This window comes from Oryctolagus cuniculus, chromosome 18 (assembly GCF_051225735.1).
Source record: "Oryctolagus cuniculus isolate XC-2025 breed Fujian yellow rabbit chromosome 18, ASM5122573v1, whole genome shotgun sequence".
Classification (NCBI taxonomy): domain Eukaryota; kingdom Metazoa; phylum Chordata; class Mammalia; order Lagomorpha; family Leporidae; genus Oryctolagus; species Oryctolagus cuniculus.
Window position 1 is genome coordinate 11,445,039 of NC_142884.1, and position 20,403 is coordinate 11,465,441.

The 20,403-nt window shown below is 52.1% G+C and overlaps 1 protein-coding gene across 2 annotated transcripts in view; it reads right to left on the bottom strand.

Annotated features, from left to right (window-relative positions):
• SAE1 (SUMO1 activating enzyme subunit 1) overlaps positions 1–20,403 on the bottom strand; it is a 66,752-nt gene that overhangs the window by 6,055 nt on the left and 40,294 nt on the right. For both annotated transcript variants that reach the window (XM_051837389.3, XM_089320524.1), the window contains one exon: positions 3,741–3,885. In XM_051837389.3, coding sequence (XP_051693349.2) covers positions 3,741–3,885 — 145 coding nt within the window. The remainder of the gene's footprint in view (positions 1–3,740; positions 3,886–20,403) is intronic.

Here is a 20,403-nt window from a genome sequence, read left to right on the forward strand (position 1 = left end):
ACAGCCGGGTGCTCAGCGGCCAGCCTGGCTGGGTCTGTCAGAACAAAGCCTGCAGAACCTGGTTCTTCCTTCTTTCCACTGTGGAGCAAGGAGCAGGCCACGCTTGGTTCTTGCACACCGGGCCTTCCTCCAGGAGTGCCCAGCTGAGCGAGTGTGAGACTCCGACCGCAGCCACGCCTGCAGTGTCACCTACTGCTGACACTCAAGAACGATGCTTATTTTCCAATGAAGGCTTCTTGGCCCAATGACCAGTGCTGGCCCGAAATCAGGTGGGTTTGCTAGGGTCTGAATGAGGTTCTCAGCCAGAAGCGGAGAAAGAAGAAGGGAGGCAGATATTGTGCTAGACTGGAATAAACTACTGCCTGTGACGCCGGCATCCCACATCAGGGCACTGGTTTGAGTCCTGGCTACTCTGCTGCCCACTGATACACTTGGGAAGGCAGAAGGTGCCCAAGTATTTGGGCCCCTGCCACCCATGCTGAAGACCTGGGTGGAGCTCCTGGCTCCTGGCCTCAGCCTGGCCCTGACCTGCCTGTTGCAGCCATTTGGGGAGTGAATCAGTGGGTAGAGCATCTCTCTCTCTGCCAGTCTGCCTCGTAAGTTGGTCAGCCAGCCAGTCAGCACATGAATAAATCAATATATATATATATATATATATTTTTGGACAGGCAGAGTGGACAGAGAGAGAGGTAGAGACAGAGAGAGAGGTTGTACTTTACCATTGATTCACCCTCTAATGGCCGCTGCAGCCAGCACGCTGCGGCCGGCGCACCGGCCTAGTGAGCCGCGGCACTGGCCAATAAATCAATGTTAAAAAAAATAAATAAATAAAAGACTGAGATAGACTTTACTGTGGAAAAGCAACCCAGGAAGTGTGCTGTTGCCAGAGACTAGCTGCGAGGTGAGACCTGAGGTAGCCTCTTGGTTGGCTACTTACTCAACCTTGGGCCTGTTTCTTCATTTAAACAGTAACATGCAACTCAAGGACTTTTCCTACGATGAATGCAGCTGTTGTAGGTAAAGTGTAGGAAGTCTGTGATGCTACTGATATTACACAACCCCAGAACTTACTAGCCTTTCACCTATAACAATGAGTTGTTGCTGGCCAGCGCTGTGGCTCACTAGGCTAATCCTTAGCCTGCGGCGCCAGCACACCGGGTTCTAGTCCTGGTTGGGGCACCAGATTCTGTCCTGGCTGCTCCTCTTCCAGTCCAGCTCTCTGCTGTGGCCCGGGAGGACAGTGGAGGATGGCCCAGGTGCTTGGGCCCTGTACCCGCATGGGAGACCAGGAGGAAGCACCTGGCTCCTGGCTTTGGATTGGTGCAGCGCACCAGCCACAGCGCGCTGGCTGTAGCAGCCATTTGGGGGGTGAACCAATGGAAGGAAGACCTTTTGCTCTGTCTCGCTCTCACTGTCTAACTCTGCCTGTCAAAAAAAAAAAAAAAAAAAAAAAAAAAGAGTTGTTGGGGCTGGCATTGTAGCATAGTGGGTAAAGCCTTGGTCTGTAGTGTCTGCATCCCATATGGGCACCAGTTTGAGTCCCAGCTGCTCCACTTCTGATCCAGCTCCCTGCTGTGGCCTGGGAAAGCAATGGAAGATGGCCCAACTCCTTGGGCCCCTGCACCCAAGTGGGAGACCCGAAGAAGCTCTTGGCTCCTGGCTTCGGATCAGCCCAGCTCTGGCTGCTGCAGCCATTTGGGGAGTGAACTGGAATATGGAAGACCTCTCTCTCTCTCTGACTCTCCCTCTCACTTTCTCTCTAACTCTACCTTTCAAATAAACAAATAAATCTTAACAAAAACAAAAACTTAAGGGGACCAGCGCTGTGGTGCAGCGGGTAAAGCCGTTGCCTGCAGTGCCGGCATTTCATATGATGCCAGTTTGAGTCCAGGCTACTCCACTTCCGGTCCAGCTCTGCACTGTGGCCTGGGAAAGCAGTGGAAGACAGCACAAGTCCTTGGGTCCCTGCACCCATGTGGGAGACCCAGAAGAAGTTCCTGGCTCCTGGCTTTGGATCGGCTCAGCTCTGGTCATGGTGGCCATTTGGGGAGTGAACCAGCGGATGGAAGACCCCTCTGTCTCTCTCTGCCTCTCAAATAAATAAATAAGTAAAATTTTAAAAATGAGCTGTTACGAGGATTAAGAAACAACACATGTACAAACGACCTTCAAAAAGTTCAAGGAAAAATGCATATTATGAAAAAATTATCCAGGACTTCAAAATTTTCTGCACCAAAACAAACTTCTCCTTTAATGCCATCTTCCACTTAGTTGTTAGAAGTACTCTTGGGCCGGCGCCGCGGCTCACTAGGCTAATCCTCCGCCTAGCGGCGCCGGCACACCGGGTTCTAGTCCCGGTTGGGGCGCTGGATTCTGTCCCGGTTGCCCCTCTTCCAGGCTAGCCCTCTGCTGTGGCCAGGGAGTGCAGTGGAGGATGGCCCAGGTGCTTGGGCCCTGCACCCCATGGGAGACCAGGAAAAGCACCTGGCTCCTGGCTCCAGCCATCGGATCAGCGCGGTGCGCTGGCCGCAGCGCGCCGGCCGCGGCGGCCATTGGAGAGTGAACCAACGGCAAAAGGAAGACCTTTCTCTCTGTCTCTCTCTCTCTCACTGTCCACTCTGCCTGTCAAAAAAAAAAAAAAAAAGAAGTACTCTTGTATATAACACAACTGCCTCTGAGGGAATATGCTTGGCTCAGTGGGTTAACTGCCACTGGAGACGCCCACGTCCAGCAGCAGAGGGCCTGGGTTCAAGCCCTAACTCTACTCTCAACTGCAGCGTCCTGCTAATGTGCACCCTGGAGGCAACAGGTGGCAGCTCCAGTGCTTGGGTCCTTGACATCCACATGGGAGACCCAGACTGAGTTCTAGAGACTCTCGGCCCAGTTCTGGAGGAGCCAGGCATCTGGGGAGTGCAACAGGAATGAAGGATCCCTGCCTCTCCGCATTTCAAATAAAACGATTAAAAAAAAAAAAAAAAAAAAAGCTAACGCGCCCTCCCATCCAATGACTGATTCCTAACAGCTGCTCTAATATGGCAGGGTAGAGCTGAGGAAGCCCCAAAGACAAGGGAAGGGATGGCGAGTGAGCAGAGGAGCCCAGGCCACGGGGAGGGGGGAGGGGGCTCCCGACCACCTCACACCTGGTCTTCTGCAGTCAAATCCTAAGCCGGACTGAGGATGACCAAAGACTGTCAGTGGCCTTAGGTGGAGGCATTTCAGTGTTCAAGTTGGAGAGGATGCTGGGAGTATGATGTGCTTGCTGTTCAGGGGACAAACTGACAGGCTCTCCCTGGAGGGTAAAGCAGCAGAACGATGCCACGGAAACTATATCCTTTGGGCCCAGCAGCTCTCTATGAATTTAACCCGCATTTGCTCCCACACACGTGACAAGGTCAGGCACTGCAGCACTGGGCACAATCCGAGTGAATAGGTGACTGCCTCCCATACAGAAGTACTATCCAGCTGTGTGCATGCGAGAGAGAGAGAGAGAGAGAGAGAGAGAGAGAGAGACACAACTATGGCCTCTGCAAGCATCCCTCAAGGATCACGAGAACATGCAAAGTCAGAACAGCACCTACACATCTTCCATGGCCTGGAATTTTGAACCTCATGAATAAAAATACACATCGAGAAACTGGACGTGGCAGCTGGCAGAATGCAGCAAATAGGGTTCTCCCCAGGGCCTGGTCTCAGTGAAGGCAAACAGTGAGAGCAGATACTCGCCCACCAGGGAGCCCCACCTGACGAAGTCGTCGGGCAGCAGGTCAGCACTGACGCCCAGCGAGTCCAGCACGTCGTTTCGGATCTGCAGCAACAGCTCAGCATCTTCCCCGCGCGTGGCAGAGCCAGGGTCTCTTCCTTTATCCGTGCGGAATTTCAGGAGCACTGCGCAAGGGGAAGAGAAGGTGCCTTATAAAGCAGTCTTTTGTATAATGATTGCTGTAAAACTGTCACTCTGCAGAAGTATATTCATAAAATAAACGCCATGTGAAATACCATTTCATTTATCCAACACACACACAGGGACGCACACTAGTAACTACGAAAGCAACTAAAGTTCCCGTGGGAAGTGCTACCGGAGTGTAAGGGGCACCTGACGCCCTGGCCGGAGGAGGCAGCCACGGAGTCAGGTGAGTGTGTTTGCAGGGGAGAGGGCAGTGGAGGCGTCCAGCAGACGGGCAAGGCCTGCCACCAGCCAGGCCAGAGGTCAGGCGTGGGAGGCACACATTTCAGGCAGCGGTTCAAAGGGCTGCTTCAGCCAGAAGGGCAGGCCAAATACCAAGACCCGTCAGACAGGCAGTCACTACAAACAAAACCTCCCTGAACTGCATACTATGTCAACTTCCAGGAACGGCATGTTTCATTTTTGTTGTGATCCGGAAGCCAGGTTCGGGTGATGGCTGCAAATTAGAGCTACTGTGCAAGGAGACCCCACCAAGGTGAGAACTTTTAGCCTAAACACAGAGACGGGGACATTCTGATTAGAACAGAGCACCATCTGCTGCCAGTGCGCCTTGTCCACAAGTCACCTGTGCTTCAGGTGGGTGGGCATTCTTGCATTCTTGGTCTCTGCGTGCTCTCCCAAGGCAGGGGCACAGCTGGCCTGCAGCGTCTCTTAGGGCAGCGCTCTGTCTCCCCCAGCACACACGGCTGCATCACAGCAGGAGGAGGGACATGGGGAGCAGCTTCTACGCCAAGCGCTGATGCCCTGAGACTACACTTTGCAGCCAGAGGGGGCTTTACAGTTCACAAAGCACTTTCATCTTAAGTCTCATCAATATCTAACTTACAGAGCAAACTTATGGGGTCAGTGTTGTGGCATCCCATACAGGTGTCAGTTCGAGCCCTAGCTTTTCCACTTCTGATCCAGATCCCTGTTAATGTGCCCAGGAAAGCAGCAGAGGATGGCCCAAGTGCTTGGGCCCCTGCACCCCTGTGGGAGACCCAGAAGAAACTCCTGGCTTTGGATCAGCCACGCCCTGGCCCCAGCTGTCGTGCCCATTTGGGGAGTGAACCTGCAGATGGAAAACCTCACTCCCTGTTTCTCCCTATGTAATTCTGCCAGTAAATCTTTAAAAGACAACTCGCATGCTGGCTCGCAGGGCTCTGCTGCCACTAGAATGCACCGCCTAGCTCTGCAGATGTGCTCCTGCATAAACAAAAGCCATCAAGTAACGTGCAGAAAGGGGGGCCCGAGGGACACTGTTCCCCGCGGGAATCGAGCTCCGTCCCCAACACCACAGACATCAGGCATCCTCAGCAAGTGCAGTCAAGGCAGAAGGTACTTGGATCAGTGGAAGCAAGGGTGATGGCTCCTGCTGTCCATCACTCCTGAGAGGCTGGGCAGCAAGGCCTGGAACGTGTATCAGCGTCACCACAGCAGGTGCCAACCAAGGTCCATGGGCCCAGCAGAAACCAAGTGAAGCAGCTTGCCTTCACGTGCCTGGGGCAGCGGGTGGTGGCAGGAGCCCCATGCCGGCTCCCTCCCGGCAATTCTCACTTCAGCGTCACTGGGACAGAAGCACGAGAGCCCGGGAAGCGTGGGTCATCTTTTCAGTGCTCCTCACAAAGCTTTCCATCTTTTGGTTAGGAAACAGCTGTGGGAGCAAGGCCCAAGTGTTGCAGCGCCTGCTGGGAGCCAGCACCCCTCACCTGCATGAGCACCCATCTTCACGACAGCCTGGAGAGGCGGCTGAGCGCTGTCACCTGCCTACTCCACAGCCGAGGAATCCCAAGCTCAGAGACGTTCAGTGACTTGCAGAAACATCAACTCAGCTCTGCTGCAGCCCTGCAGGACAGGACCATGCAGAAGTGCAGCCCCCACCTAGGAGGGCCCTGGACATTCTGTGAGGCACTGTCCAGACGCCCTGCCCTCTCTCAGTGGTTCATGTGTGGTAAGGCACTAGCTCCACGAGTGAGAGGTGGGGGCAGAGTCGTAGGAAACCTGCGCACCTATCTCCGGCGACAGGCTTCATCTCAGAACCGAGACGACACTCGGGCGGAGGCGGCTGCCCCGCCGTGGCCTGGGCCCCTGGTCTGCTCCTGGTGCTCTGCAGCTTGCCTGGCCCTGGCCCGGCAGCCTGGCACCGCGCACATACCTCGCTGACCACATCTGAAGTCCTCTTAGGCATTCTGGGAAGGGGGCCAGGCAGTCGGCCACTTATTTGTAGCAAAGCAAACAGAAGCTGTCTTTTTCACTCTTTTCTGAATGTCAGCATTCCAGTTAGTAGGGCTGGAAGTGGTGGGAGAAACCCATGTTCTAGGAAGGCGGCAGCCTCAGGACTGACCCTAGCCCCTGACAAGTCCTTGCTTATTAAATTCCCCCCTTTGTTCTGCTTCCCATCGCTCCCAAACAGCAGACACACACACGCCACTGTTGACTGTGCATTTCTGAAAAGCTCCTCCCCACCAGCCTACGCGTTAGAAAACCGTCCTTTGAAGATCAAACCCTGTTAGGGACGGGGAGCTGCTCTGCCAAGACATGACGCATCGAATCGTATCAAAACACTGAGCAAAATCAGGGCCGCAGCCTGGATGAACTTCATCTGGACCTTTTCATTAACTCAGGCTGCTGGCGTCTGGGGGTGCCATCCGTGCCCAGGCTCGGGACTGCCCTTGTCATGCACAAGGCACACATTGAGAGAGCGAAATCACGTATTGAGAAACAGTCTATATGTGATCGCAACACCTCCCCCCACCCCGCCCCTTTAAAGGTTTATTTATTTATTTGAGAGGTAGGGTTACAGACAGAGAAGGAGACACAGAGAGGTCTTCCACACGCTGGGTCACTCCCCAAATGGCCACACGGCCAGAGCTGGGCTGATCCAAAGCCAGGAGCCAGGAGCTTCTTCCAGGTTTCCCTCGTGGGTGCAGGAGCCCAAGGACTTGGGCCATCTTCTACTGCTTTCCCAGGCCATAGCAGAGAGCTGGATCAGAAGAGGAGCAGCCTTGGCCGGCGCCGCAGATCACTAGGCTAATCCTCCACCTTGCGGCGCCGGCACACCGGGTTCTAGTCCCGGTCGGGGCGCCGGATTCTGTCCCGGTTGCCCCTCTTCCAGGCCAGCTCTCTGCTGTGGCCCGGGAGTGCAGTGGAGGATGGCCCAAGTGCTTGGGTCCTGCACCCCATGGGAGACCAGGAGAAGCACCTGGCTCCTGCCATCGGATCAGCACAGTGCACTGGCCGCGGAGGCCATTGGAGGGTGAACCAACAGCAAAGGAAGACCTTTCTACCTTTCTCTCTGTCTCTCTCTCTCACTATCCACTATGCCTGTTCAAAAAAAAAAAAAAAAAAAAAAGAAGAAGAAGAAGAGGAGCAGCCTGGACTTGAACTGGTGTCCATATGGGATGCTGGCAATGCAGGCATAGTTTAACCTACTATGCCACTGTGCCGATCCCTGCAATACCATCTTTGCCCAAAAAAAGCGAACATTCAAATTCAAATTTAATCAAAATCCAGAATATCAGATTAGTGTTATAAGAAATTTAGAAAACAGTATCATTAATCACTATTCCTTTAAACTTGTTCTTGTATTTAAATCCTGTGATTATGTCTAAGGCTACCAAGCCACCCCTCCCTAGTATTTTAATAGGAAGAAAATATAGTCAGTGTCACAAATTAGCCCCCAATCCATCTGCTGTCCTCAGAAACAGCTCTCCTGGGGGTGGGGTGGGATTCTCAATGAAAACCTCATTTGCCTGACTGCTGCCCAAAGCTTTTCTCGCCAGACAGTCTTGGCCCTGGCCTCCCTGGCTCTCCCCAGCCCGGCACGCACTCTCCCCGAGGCTGCTCACTTAGTGCAGACTCATTATCTCTGGGAACAGCCTGGAAACCCGCTTCACTCCCGAATTACATCTACTTCCAGGAAAAAGCAAATAGAACACTCTGGGTCTGGCATTTACTCAACTGGTCTCTCAATAAATATATTCTGGGACAGGCCTTTTCTCAGCAGTTAGGATGCCCACGTCTTCCATCAGAGTGCCTGGGTTCAGCGCTGGCTCTGGCTCCTGACTCCAGCTTCCTTGTTAGTGCAGACCCCGGCAAGTAGTGGTGATGGCTCCAACAACTGGGCTCCTGCCACCCACATGGGAAACTTGGACTGAGTTTTCTGGTTCCTGGCTCTGGCCAGGCCCAGTCCTTGTCATTCTGGGCACTTGGGAGAATGAGCCAGTGGATAGGAGTTTGCTCTGTCTGCCTCTCAAATAAATCAAATAATCTTTAAAAACTGAAACAAAAGGCCGGCGCCGCAGCTCACTAGGCTAATCCTCTGCCTAGCGGCCCCGGCACACCGGGTTCTAGTCCCGGTTGCCCCTCTTCCAGGCCAGCTCTCTGCTGTGGCCAGGGAGTGCAGTGGGGGATGGCCCAGGTGCTTGGGCCCTGCACCCCATGGGAGACCAGGAAAAGCACCTGGCTCCTGGCTCCTGCCATCGGATCAGCGCGGTGCGCCGGCCGCGGCGGCCACTGGAGGGTGAACCAACGGCAAAGGAAGACCTTCCTCTCTGTCTCTCTCTCTCTCACTGTCCACTCTGCCTGTCAAAAAAGAACTGAAACAAAATATATTTTGAACAATGCCTTTGAGAGCGACAGAGAATTCTGTAATTTTAGAACATTTCACAAGGGTGGCCAATAAAATGACACAGGAGCTTCAAAATGTGCCAGTTAGCAAAGGAGCCCTGAGACGGAGCCCTGGAATGCAAGCAGGGGCCCTGTCCACAGCCAGTCTCCCCATCACTGTCCTCAAGGCGTTCCAGCTCCCCCAAAATACGTAACCTTGCTGTCCACTGCATACTCATCAAGTTCACAGTCTTCAGTCTACAGTTTACAAAGCTCACCCCGGGTCTGGAGTTTTGCACATGAAGGCAGCACACTGCAGCGCTGCAGCTGGACCAGCCACTCTGCTGCTTTCCCACTCACCATGACCTTGGGCATTCTGCTGGCAGTGACAACAACCCTGATCCTGCCTTGTAAAATGGGAACCGAAGGTCTTACTCATGGGGCGTCAGGCCTCCATGAACAGTTTGGAATAGAGTACCTGGGACAGTGCCTGGGATGTGAGCACCTGATGAGCTAGTGCTCCAGAGAGGTCACTACTCTGACACAACAGCCACAACCCAGCTCTCATGCGCCTTGGAGACCAGGATCCACTTGTTCTGGTGGACACAGACACCTGTGCTGACATTACACATTCGACTGTGTTACTGCTAATTTGGCTACGAGCTCTAGACCAAGCCCAACTTGGCTCTCACCGTCTCCTGACACTGACCTCCCAGGCGCTCTGTGCTTCCCCTTCACGCTTCCCCTGGTTTGTGACTGCATTCAGGGCTGGGAATCTGCAAGGAAGGGCAATCTCATCTGCTCCACAGGGCACAGGCCCTCTCTGCTTTCCTCCCCACTCCACACCTAGCAGAGCTTGCCCTGGGGCAGGCAGTGAAAACACACCTGTCACACGGGAAGCCTCAGGGCCTGGGAAACTAGGGTGGACTGCACTGCGAGACACACAGGGAAGATCCACTGTGCATCCTGTCTGCCCCAGGAGGGAGATGAGAGAGCAGGCCTGCTGGGCCACCCATCTGAGGGTCAGAGATGGGAAGCAGCTGGGCTGGGGAAGGCAGGCACAGTTCACGGAAGCCACCATGCGTCTGACTTCTTCATCCTTTTATTCATGGCATCTGGACACGTGATTAGCTCAACTCCACATAGCTCTCCTTTGCTTACCTTACTCACAATTTCCTCTTTAATCCAGAAACTGTATGTTCCTGATGGACATGTATTCTTTCATGAATCCCATAAACATTTCCTAATCGCCTGCTATCCCCACCCAGTGCTTAGCTGTGCTAGGGTCCCAGAAGTGACTCAGACAGCCCCAGGCCCTGCCCTGGGCACACTTGGAAGCACCTCTCTGCGGCCACGGCCATGGGGACTTTGGACCCCTGAGACCTACTTGGAAATACCCCTAAGTGGGCTCCCATTCATGCCCCCCTTCCTCTTCTCCGATGAATCTGCCCTATGACCTCATCGCATATCAGCTCAGAACAGAAAAAGAAGCGGTCTCTTGTAATTTGCATCCCACTCTTTCTGCAGAGTCTAGGGCAGCCGATGAAAGCTGTCGCCGGGAGAGGGGAGAGTACTACTTCTCCAAAATGACCTCAAAACAAGATGCCTTTTTTGCCTACCAAATCACAGGCAGGGATGACACTCAACCCGAACCACTGAAGCAGAAGGACCTGCACCCTCACGCAGAGATCAGTGGACCACACGAAAATGTGGTATTTATGAAGATGTTTACAAAAGGTCACAGACCTTGACCAACAACTGAATTGTGCACAAATGTCCACTGCCAAGTCACACGTACCACAGGAAATCTGGAAACAATCCCATTACCAGTAGGCTACACTGAACATGATATGGCTTTTTTTTTAATGTAGTTATTTGAGAGGTAGAGTTACAGATACACAGAGAGACAGTGAGAGAGAGAGAGAGAGAGAGAGAGAGAGAATGAGAGTGAGAGCACACTCTTCCATGCTCTGGTTTACTCCCCAAATGGCTGCAATGGCCGGAGCTGGGCTGATCTGAAGCCAGGAGTCAGGAGCTTTTTTTTTTTTTTTTTTTTTTTAAGGAGAGTGTGAGAGAGATCGAGAGAGAGTGAAAGACAGAGAGAGAGAGGTCAAGAGGGGTCGAGAGACAAAGAGAGAGATCGAGAGGTTGTTTTTTTTTTAAATTTTATTTATTTATTTATTTTTGACAGGCAGAGTGGACAGAGAGAGAGAGAGAGACAGAGAGAAAGGTCTTCCTTTGCCGTTGGTTCACCCTCCAATGGCCACCACGGCCGGCGCGCTGCAGCCGGCGCACCGCGCTGATCCTATGGCAAGAGCCAGATACTTATCCTGGTCTCCCATGGGGTGCAGGGCCCAAGCACTTGGGCCATCCTCCACTGCACTCCCTGGCCACAGCAGAGAGCTGGCCTGGAAGAGGGGCAACTGGGACAGAATCTGGTGCCCCGACCGGGACTAGAACCCGGTGTGCCAGCGCCGCAACGTGGAGGATTAGCCTAGTGAGCCGCGGCGCTCTTCTGAGCTTCCTAGGAGCTTCTTCTGAGTCTCCTATGTGGGTATGGGGAGCCAAGGACTTGGACTACCTTCTGTTGCATTAGCAGGGAGCTGGCTCCAAAGTAGAGCAACTGGGACTTGAACTGCCACCCATTTGGGATGCCCATGCGGTGGAGGCTTAACCTTCTACACCATAGAGCTGGCCCCTAAAATATTTAAGTAGAGTTCTTAGTCACACTGCCTACAACTTTGGTTAAAGTATGCAAGGTCCTTGAAAGCACAAGTCCCTGCCACTCACGCAGGACACTCAGGTTGTGCCCCTGGCCCAGGGATGGCTGCTTCAGTATTTGGGGAGCAAACCAGCAAATGACCTCCAATGTGGGATGAGGACCTCTTAATTGTTAGGCTAAATGCCCTCTCCTAAAGATGAGTTTAGCTAGGTAAAAATAAAATGACAGAATGAGGTGGGTGTAACTGCTACTGTCCCCATTTAAGGGTTGAGAAAACAGAGGTCTTTGATCACAATGGACTCACAAGTCACCAGGCTGCTACCTCTGCATGACATGGTGACCTGAGGAACACAGGTGAGACAGAAGATTCGCTGGTTCAAAAGAGAAAGAGGGCGGACACTGTGATGCAGTAGGTTAAGCCACCATCTGAAGAGCTGGCCGGCATCCCATATGGGCAGTTTAGGTCCTAGCTGCTTCGGGATCCAGTTCTCTGATAATGTGGAAGATGGCCCAAGTGCTTGGGCCCCTGCACCTGCATCAGAGACCTGGAAGAAGCTCCTGGCTCCTGGCTTCGGATCTGCGCAGCTCTGGCTGTTGTGGCCATTTGAGGAGTGAGTCAGCAGATGGAAGATCTCTCTCTGTGTGTCTCTCCTTCTCTCCTCTGTAACTCTGACTTTCAAATAAATAAATCTTAAAAAAAAAAAAAAAAAAAAAAAAAAGGTCATCTTAAATCATTTTGTTCCCCCACCTCAGGGCCCAGCAGTTTACAGTAACTCGGATGTCCCCTAAACAGTATCAGCGGATTCTTGAGCTTGACCCTCTCCTGTAAAGTTGACATCCAGGAGCTCCACACAGGACATCTGCATCTGGTACTGAAGTGCCTGGTTCCGGTCCCCGCGACTCTGCTTCTGATCCAGCTTCCTGCTAATGTGCATGTATAGACCACTGAATGACAGTGCAAGTATTTAAGTCTCTGTATTGGGATTTGGGCTCACTGCAGCTTGGCCCAACCTTGACATTTGGGGAATGAACCAGCAGATGGAACATCTGCCTCTGCATTTCAAAAAAAAATGAGAATAAAATTTACTTTTAAAACAGTATGAAAATACTGTAATTTATAATAAGAAAGGGACCACCCCAAATAACTAAACTGCAGAGGTAAGTGCAGAAGACAAGAATAAAATCCCTCGGGCCACTAGCGAGTGGCCTCACTGCTCAGCTCTGCTAGCCACGCCCCCGGTCACAGAGCTGCTCTGACAGAGCCCTGCACATTCAGACCACCCAGCCTGGTCACAAGCGGCAGGGAGAGAGGGTCTTTTCTCCAGCCCAGCACTTGAGTGGCACATGACCTTGACTCTGGGCATCTGCTGCGCTCTGTCAACTGCTCTTGCCGAGGGAAGACAGCACAGGACATTCCCGTGACTGCTGTCTGACAGTGAGAGAAAAGATGTGAGGTTTTACACAAGAATTGCAGCTGGGCCTAGGGGCCTGCAAGCAGCTCCAACACAGGCTGATGCCAGCGTGGGGGCGAAGGGGGCCTGCACAGAACAAGGCAGGTTGCTGACAATGCTGCCCATTATTGTAATCTGATCTTGCTGGGCCTCAGTTTCCCATCTGAAAAAGTGCAACAAGACAATGTCCTGCGGCTGGCGCTGTGGCTAGCTGGTAAAGCCGCTGCCTGTGGTGCCGGTGTCCCACGTGGGTGCTGGTTTTTTGAGTCCCGGCTGCTCCTCTGGCCGTTGTGGCCAATTGGGGAGTGAACCAGCGTGTGGAAGACCTCTCTCTCTCTCTGCCTCTCCTTCTCTTTGTAACTCTTTCTTTCTTTCTTTTTTTTTTTTTTTACAGGCAGAGTGGACAGTGAGAGAGAGAGACAGAGAGAAAGGTCTTCCTTTGCCGTTGGTTCACCCTCCAATGGCCGTCGCGGCCGGCGCACCGCGCTGATCCGATGGCAGGAGCCAGGTGCTTCTCCTGGTCTCCCATGGGGTGCAGGGCCCAAGCACTTGGGCCATCCTCCACTGCACTCCCGGCCACAGCAGAGAGCTGGCCTGGAAGAGGGGCAACCGGGACAGAATCCGGCGCCCTGACCGGGACTAGAACCCAGTGTGCCGGCGCCACAAGGCAGAGGATTAGCCTAGTGAGCTGTGGCGCCGGCCTGTAACTCTTTCATTTTTAAAGGAAAAAATGTCCTGAGTTATCTGTGAAGCTCAGACAGAATCACAGTCACAAGGATGTTGTTAGGAATGCCAGCAACTCAAGTCTGCCCAACCACTTCATTGGAGATGCCTAAATGCAGGCCCAGGGGATGACAGCTTTGGCTCATGTTCTGACTCCAGCACTGGGTCTGGTAACGAACAACGCAGCTACTCCAAGCCTCAACTTCCTCACATGAAAATGCAATGAGATGCTATGAAGACTTAATGGGAATGTGCTGTGTGGATCAATGATGATTAATGCACAGCACGTGCCAGGGCGCCATTCAATCCTTCCGGCTCTATGAGGCCGACTGAGCGTCAGGCCTGCTTTTCACGTTCAGGTCGGGAGGAGCTGGTGACCAGCTAGGCTCGAAGCGATGCTGGCTGAGAAGCCCTGGGCACCTCCCCTTCCCTCGCCTCTCCGCTCCTTGCATAGCAGTGCCTTCTTCCTTTCTGAATGACTGTGGTCTCTGTATCGTCTACCGCTGATAAGGCAGTGGTGAGCACACAAACACCAACCACTGCTTTTTTTCTTTCTCCTTAGAAATTATTTTTAAACATCTGTGGTCATGACGGCAGCAAATCAACAAGCAGTCAGCTACTGCCGTTACCAGAAACCTTTCCCTGTGCCGTCTCTTCCTCACCAGTCCCTGTCACTGCTGGACACCAAAAGCCCACCGGGGAACCTGTGCCAAGACAGCCGCGGCTGCGGATGGCCCCATCCACGAAGACCACCAGTTCTGAAAGGAACTGATCACCAAATCCAGCGGGGGCCAAAGACAAAGCCACCGAAAAATCATCAACCAGGGAGGTCAGAGGTCTAATGCGGGGACTGAGGAACGAGGAATCACAGCAAGTTCTCTGAAGTCTTCTAACATAAAAACCCAAACACCCCTATGGAAGTACTTATCAGTACTGAAGCACGCGAAGCAGCCCACGCGGCTCCTAAGGAGGAATGCTGTGCGGCAGGCAACACAGAAACAGTAGTTTCCTCCCAGGCACCTGTATATTTTTACTTAGAAGGTGTCTTACTTTTATCACCTGAAACATGAGAAAACAACTGCTTATAAAGCTCTCAGATACATGATCTTGAGGTTAAAGATTATCATCGCCTCCCCCCGCCATGTTTTTTAACATGAGAAAGCAGAGGCCATGACAAGCGAAGAGACTTGCTCAAGGTCAGGAAGCCAAACACGAGGGGACTTCAGAAAGCTCACGGAGGGAGCAGTGCTGCGGCACAGCGGGTTAAGGTGATACTGTGACACTGGAATCCCATCTCAGAGTAACGTTCCAGTCCTGGCCGCTCTGTTCTGATTCAGCTCTCCATTAACTCGCCTGGGAAGGCCGTGAAAGGCTGACCCAAGTACTTGGGCCCTTGGCACCCAGTAGGAGAACTAGACGGAGTTTCAAGCTCCTGGCTTTGGCCTGGCCCAGCTCCAGCGGTTGTGGCTATTTGGGCAGTGAACTAGCAGAGGGAACATCTTTCTCTCTGTCTCTCCTTCATGTTCTGTCATTCTGCCGTTCAAATGAACTTTCTCAAGGCCCCCTTCTATATGGCAGAGCTGGGACCTGAACTTGTTTCTCTTAAATCCAAACACAGAGAATTCAAGGTTTTAAGCTTAGATGACCAAGAAATTTCTATTAAAGGAGAAAGCTGTTGTGTGAACTCCAAACTTACCGGCGCCCATATGGGATGCCAGCACTGAAGGCGGAGGCTTTACCTACTACACCACAGCGCCAGTCCCGAACTCCAAACTTGCTTTGCTAGATTTATGAACCAAGAACTAACAGCAGCAGCCTTAGAAAAGACACGAGGGGGGCCAGCGCTGTGGGGTAGTGGGTAAAGTCATTGCCTGCAATGCCAGCATCCCATATGGGTACTGGTTCGTGTTCTGGCTACTCTACTTCCTACCCAGCTCCCTGCTAATGTGTCTGGGAAAGCAGCAGCAGATGTCCAACTACTTGGACCCCTGCACCCAGGTAGGAGACCCGGATGGAACTCCTGGCTCCTGGTTTCAGCCTGATCCAGGCCTGGCTGTTGCAGAGTGAACCAAGAGATGGAAGATCTCTCTTTGTCTCCCCCTCCTCTTTCTGCAACTCAGTCTTTTTTTTTTTTTTTTTTTTTTTTTTTTTTTTTTTTTTTGACAGGCAGAGTGGACAGTGAGAGAGAGAGACAGAGAGAAAGGTCTTCCTTTGCCGTTGGTTCACCCTCCAATGGCCGCCGCGGCCGGCGCGCTGCAGCCGGCGCACCGCGCTGATCCGATGGCAGGAGCCAGGAGCCAGGTGCTTTTCCTGGTCTCCCATGGGGTGCAGGGCCCAAGCACCTGGGCCATCCTCCACTGCACTCCCTGGCCACAGCAGAGGGCTGGCCTGGAAGAGGGGCAACCGGGACAGAATCTGGCGCCCCGACCGGGACTAGAACCCGGTGTGCCGGCGCCGCTAGGCGGAGGATTAGCCTATTGAGCCGCGGCGCCGGCCAACTCAGTCTTTCAATTAAATAAAAAAGGAGGAGGAAAGGAAGGAGGGAGGGAGGGAGGCGGGGGGGGGGGGCACCAGGAACTCCCTGGGAGGCACGGTTCCTACGGCATTAGCCCAGCAGACCTGTGAGTCGCTGATTATTAGTGAGCCTTTGCTCCCTAGACACTGACAGCTGAAGAAACCGGACGTGCTCCCTAATCTACGGATGGGTTAGGACCAGACCCACGGCCATGGTCTGAGGCTTACAGCATCTTGTACCATGGCACAGCCTGGAAAAGACCAAAATCAACTGTGCAAATTACACCACCTAGATGGCTACACTGGAACCTTAAATAAATTAATGAAGCCACATGTTAAAAAACTGACCAGATTCTTCGAACTTGGGGCCATCAGTCAACCCACATGTAGCAGCTCTGTGTCAGATCTGCAGCCAACAGTCAGGAGGCCAGCGAGGCAGGGGTGGCGGGAGATTACAGAGTGAGGAGAGAGGACTCAGATGTGAGGAGTAGGTCCTAGAGGTAACTCTGCAGCTGAGCAGTGGAGAAAAGAGAACCCATCATGTCATAAGGCAGAGGCCTGGGTTCAAGCCCTGGCGTCTGATTCCAGTTTCCTGCTGACGTACATCCTGGGAGGTATCGAGCTATAGCTCCAATATTTAGGTCCCACGCACCCATGTGGGAGACCCACACTGAGTTCTGGGCTCCTGCCTTCAACATGGCCCAGTCTTGGCTGTTGTGGGCATTTGTGGAGTGAACCAGCAGATGGGAGATTCCTCTGTCAAATAACATTAAAATACATGATATATGGAAAAAGAAATGAGGGTGAGAGCAGGTGGTGACAGGTATCTGAGGGGCAAGAAGCAGTTCAATATGATACCAGGAGAGAGTTCTAGGAGGGCAAAAGAAGAGTGGAAAGGAACAAAGGAGGTCAGCCGGTCGCAGGTCTGGGGTCTGGTCCAAGAGGCCTACATTGTATCCCAAAGGCAAAAGAGAACCCTGGGAGGGTTTTGGCTTTTAGACCCAGCACCCTGCTGCCCAGTAAAGAAGATGTATGCAAAGACGAGACCTGGGCAGAGACCAGCCAGGAGGCGGCCTTCCAGCAGAGCTCACCCTGAGAGTTCCTGCCACTCTGGGCAGGGGAGGACCCTGGCTCCATTCCCATGGGGCGCCTGATAAAGTCCTTGAACTCAACATTGCAGAAGAGAAAACGGCAAATGGGTCAGAACAAGACTCAACCGGGAACACTAATTCCTAGAACTCTCACTTTGAGAATATAAAGTAGGTGGTGTGGGAGGCACACCTTATACGTCTTATACCTACCCCTCCCATACCTATGGCAGCTCAGCAGCCATGAGTGGACTCACACTAGGCCACCACAGATGCTCTTTGCACCCCACCCTCATCTCCCAGCACCAGCTGTATTCCTAGCAAGGTCCTGGCCAGCTCTTTTTTTCCTCGTTTTGTTTTTTAAAGATTTATTTGAAAGAGTTACACAGAAAGAAGGAGAGGCAGAGAAAGAGAGAGGTCTTCCTTCCATTGGTTCACTCCCCAGTTGGCCACAACGGCAGGATTCAAAGCCAGGAGCCAGGAGCTTCATCTGGGTCTCCCATGTGGGTGCAGGGGTCCAAGGACCTGGAGCATCTTCCACTGCTTTCCCAGGCCATAGCAGAGAGCTAGATCGGAAGTAGAGCAGCTGGGACTCGAACTGGCGCCCATATGGGATGCCTGCACTGCAGGCGGCAGCTTTACCCGCTATGCCACAGCACCAGCCTCCTGGCCAGCTCTTAACAAAAGTTCAAAGTTTGTTTGCAGTTAATTTTGTTTTAAAAAGATTCATTTTATTTGAAAGGCAGAATGACAGAGAGAGAGATATCTGCCTTTCAAATACATAAATCTTAAATAAATTAAAAAAAAAAAAAAGCACAAGAGTGTACCAAGGCTCTGATCCAGTTTATGGGCTCCACTTCTCCTATGGCCGAGGTGTCGCCTAACTTGGTTGAGTCTTCAGAAATCTCAGAGTGGGGTAGGCATTCTGGGGTTTTGAGTTAAGCTGCCACTGGGAATGTCTGCATCCCACATCAGACAGCTGGCTGCAGTCCTGGCTACTCTACTTCCAATCCAGCCTCTTGCTAATGCACACCCTGGGAGGCAGCAGGGAATGGCTCAAGTACGTGGGTCACTGCCACCCACGAGGGAGACCCGAATGGAGTTCCTGGCTCCTGGCTTTGGCCTGGCCCAGCCCTTGACTGTTACAGGCATTTGGGGAGTGAACCAGAGATAGACGAACTCCTCTTTCTGTTGTTCTACCTTTGAAACAAATAAAAATAAACTTAAAAGGAAATCTGGGAGCGTAAGAAAAATAAGGAAATCTAATACATTCCTAGTGTTTTGACTGAGCGAGTCTGAGCTAAAACCAGAGAAGCAGTATTTTCCCACACTCCAAGTGGTTCTGCCATCCGATCCGCCGGGAAGCCACTGGTCAGCGCGGCACAAGCTCTGTCCTGCTGGCCCTTTACCACGCTACTCCTGTCTGCAGGACGCCAACTGCTCACAAAGACCTGTGCCTCCCAGTCAGCTCGGATGTCTCATCTGCTGAGACTGTGCAACTCAGAGTTGGCCCAACCCGCAGTTCCCTGAGCTCCCAGAACAGTCTGCATCTGTTTATTACAGAACAATCCAAGTCTATTAAAAAACAGAAAAGCAAGGGTGTCTGGCTAGGGATGAAGATGCCATTCGGGACACCCACACGGCAGATCACATGGCCTGGGTCTGTTTCCCAACTTTGCTCCGATTCCAAAGTCCTGCTCATGTGCACCCTGGGAGGCAGCAGGCGATGACTCACGTAGCTGAGTCCCTGCCACCCTCCTGGACGAATGGACTGACTTCTTAGCTCCTGGTTTCAACCTGGCCCAGCTGTTGAGGGAATTTGAGGATTGAAATAACAGATGAGAGAGCTCCGAGTCTCTGCCTTTTAAATAAATAATTTTTAAAAAATCAGAAAAAAAAAAAAAAAAAACCAACCCTGTCTACCCCAAACAGACAGGTTTGTCTACAGCCCTCTACCCTGAGTTTCCTCACAAGGCACACAACGGTTTGTGCTTCCCATTGGCAACACCTCCCCTTCCTCTTCCGGTGATCTGCAGCCATGGCATCTGGCATAGCGCAGGCACTCCTAAAATATCTGGGCTCAGATTATTTTCAGCTGCAATCTGTGGCTCAAACATGGCCTAGGTACTTTTCCATAACCCATCAGAGCAGAGACTGACAAAGTTAAGACGCTCAAGCCGTCTCTGATACGTAATTCCCATCTTGAGTTGAAGTCCGTCTCTTCCTGGTCTGGGCTAGACCTGCGTGTTATTGTTCACGCTGCTAAGTGAATGCTGTTTCCATACTAGACCAGATATTTTTAGCACTCCTGTTATGATAAACTCACAGTAACCTCAAAAAGAACAAATCAAAGTCAAATTTTTGCCACAGGAAACCAGCTCACGCTTAATGTTTTGCACCATGCCACGGGAGAATAATAAAAAGATGAGACCTGTTTGCTCACAGCTGGCGAGGCCAACACTCAAGATCATGGAAAACTGCAGCAGGAAGCGTCCAGCCCGGCCACTATCTCAAGTAAGCTGGAAAAACACTAAACACTCAGACACGGCAAGCTCCCGCACACAGATGCAGGAAGCTGGCTTGTGCATGGAGCAGCAGGCCAGGGCCAGCACGACGCTGCACTCTGAAGCCTGGTGGGGATCAATTCCAAGGACTGGGAGAACTGGAAAGCACATAGGGGCCCTTCCAGATGAAGCTGGTCACGGATGTCCTACACCAGTAGTCCCAGCTGCAGCGTCTCTGCAAAGCTATTAACAGCTCAGACAGTCGAGGGCAAAAACCATCATCAAGGGGGTGTATGTTGTGGCACACGGGGTTAAGCCACTCTCTGGGGTGACTGCAGTTCGTACTGGAGGGTCAGCCGAAGTTCCCGTTCCTCTGCATCAGGTCCACATCACGTTAGCTTCCTGCTAATGCATCTGAGAGGTAGAGGGTGATGGCCTAAGTGCCTGGGTTCCTGCCGCCCATGTGGAAGACCCAGATAGAGTTCTAGGCTTCCGGCTTTCAGCCTATCCAGTCTTGGCTGTTGGGAGCATTTGGAGAGTGAACCAGCAAATGGAAGATTGATCTCTCTTTCAAGTAAATAAATAAATCTTTTAAAACAAAAATCACCAGGAAAGTGTAAATATAACAAAAAGGTTAGGGCCTATCATCTGCTGCTAAGAGACAGGTCTAACAAAGATCTTACTATTGAACATCCAAAAAATCAGGACAGCCACTGTCCATGTGATAGAAAAGAATTGGAGCCTCAAAGAGTCAGGAGACTTGAGTTTTGTGGATTCTCTTATTTTTTTAAAAATTGACACCTATAGTTTTTTCTTTTGAAGATTTTATTTATTTGAAAGACAAAATTAC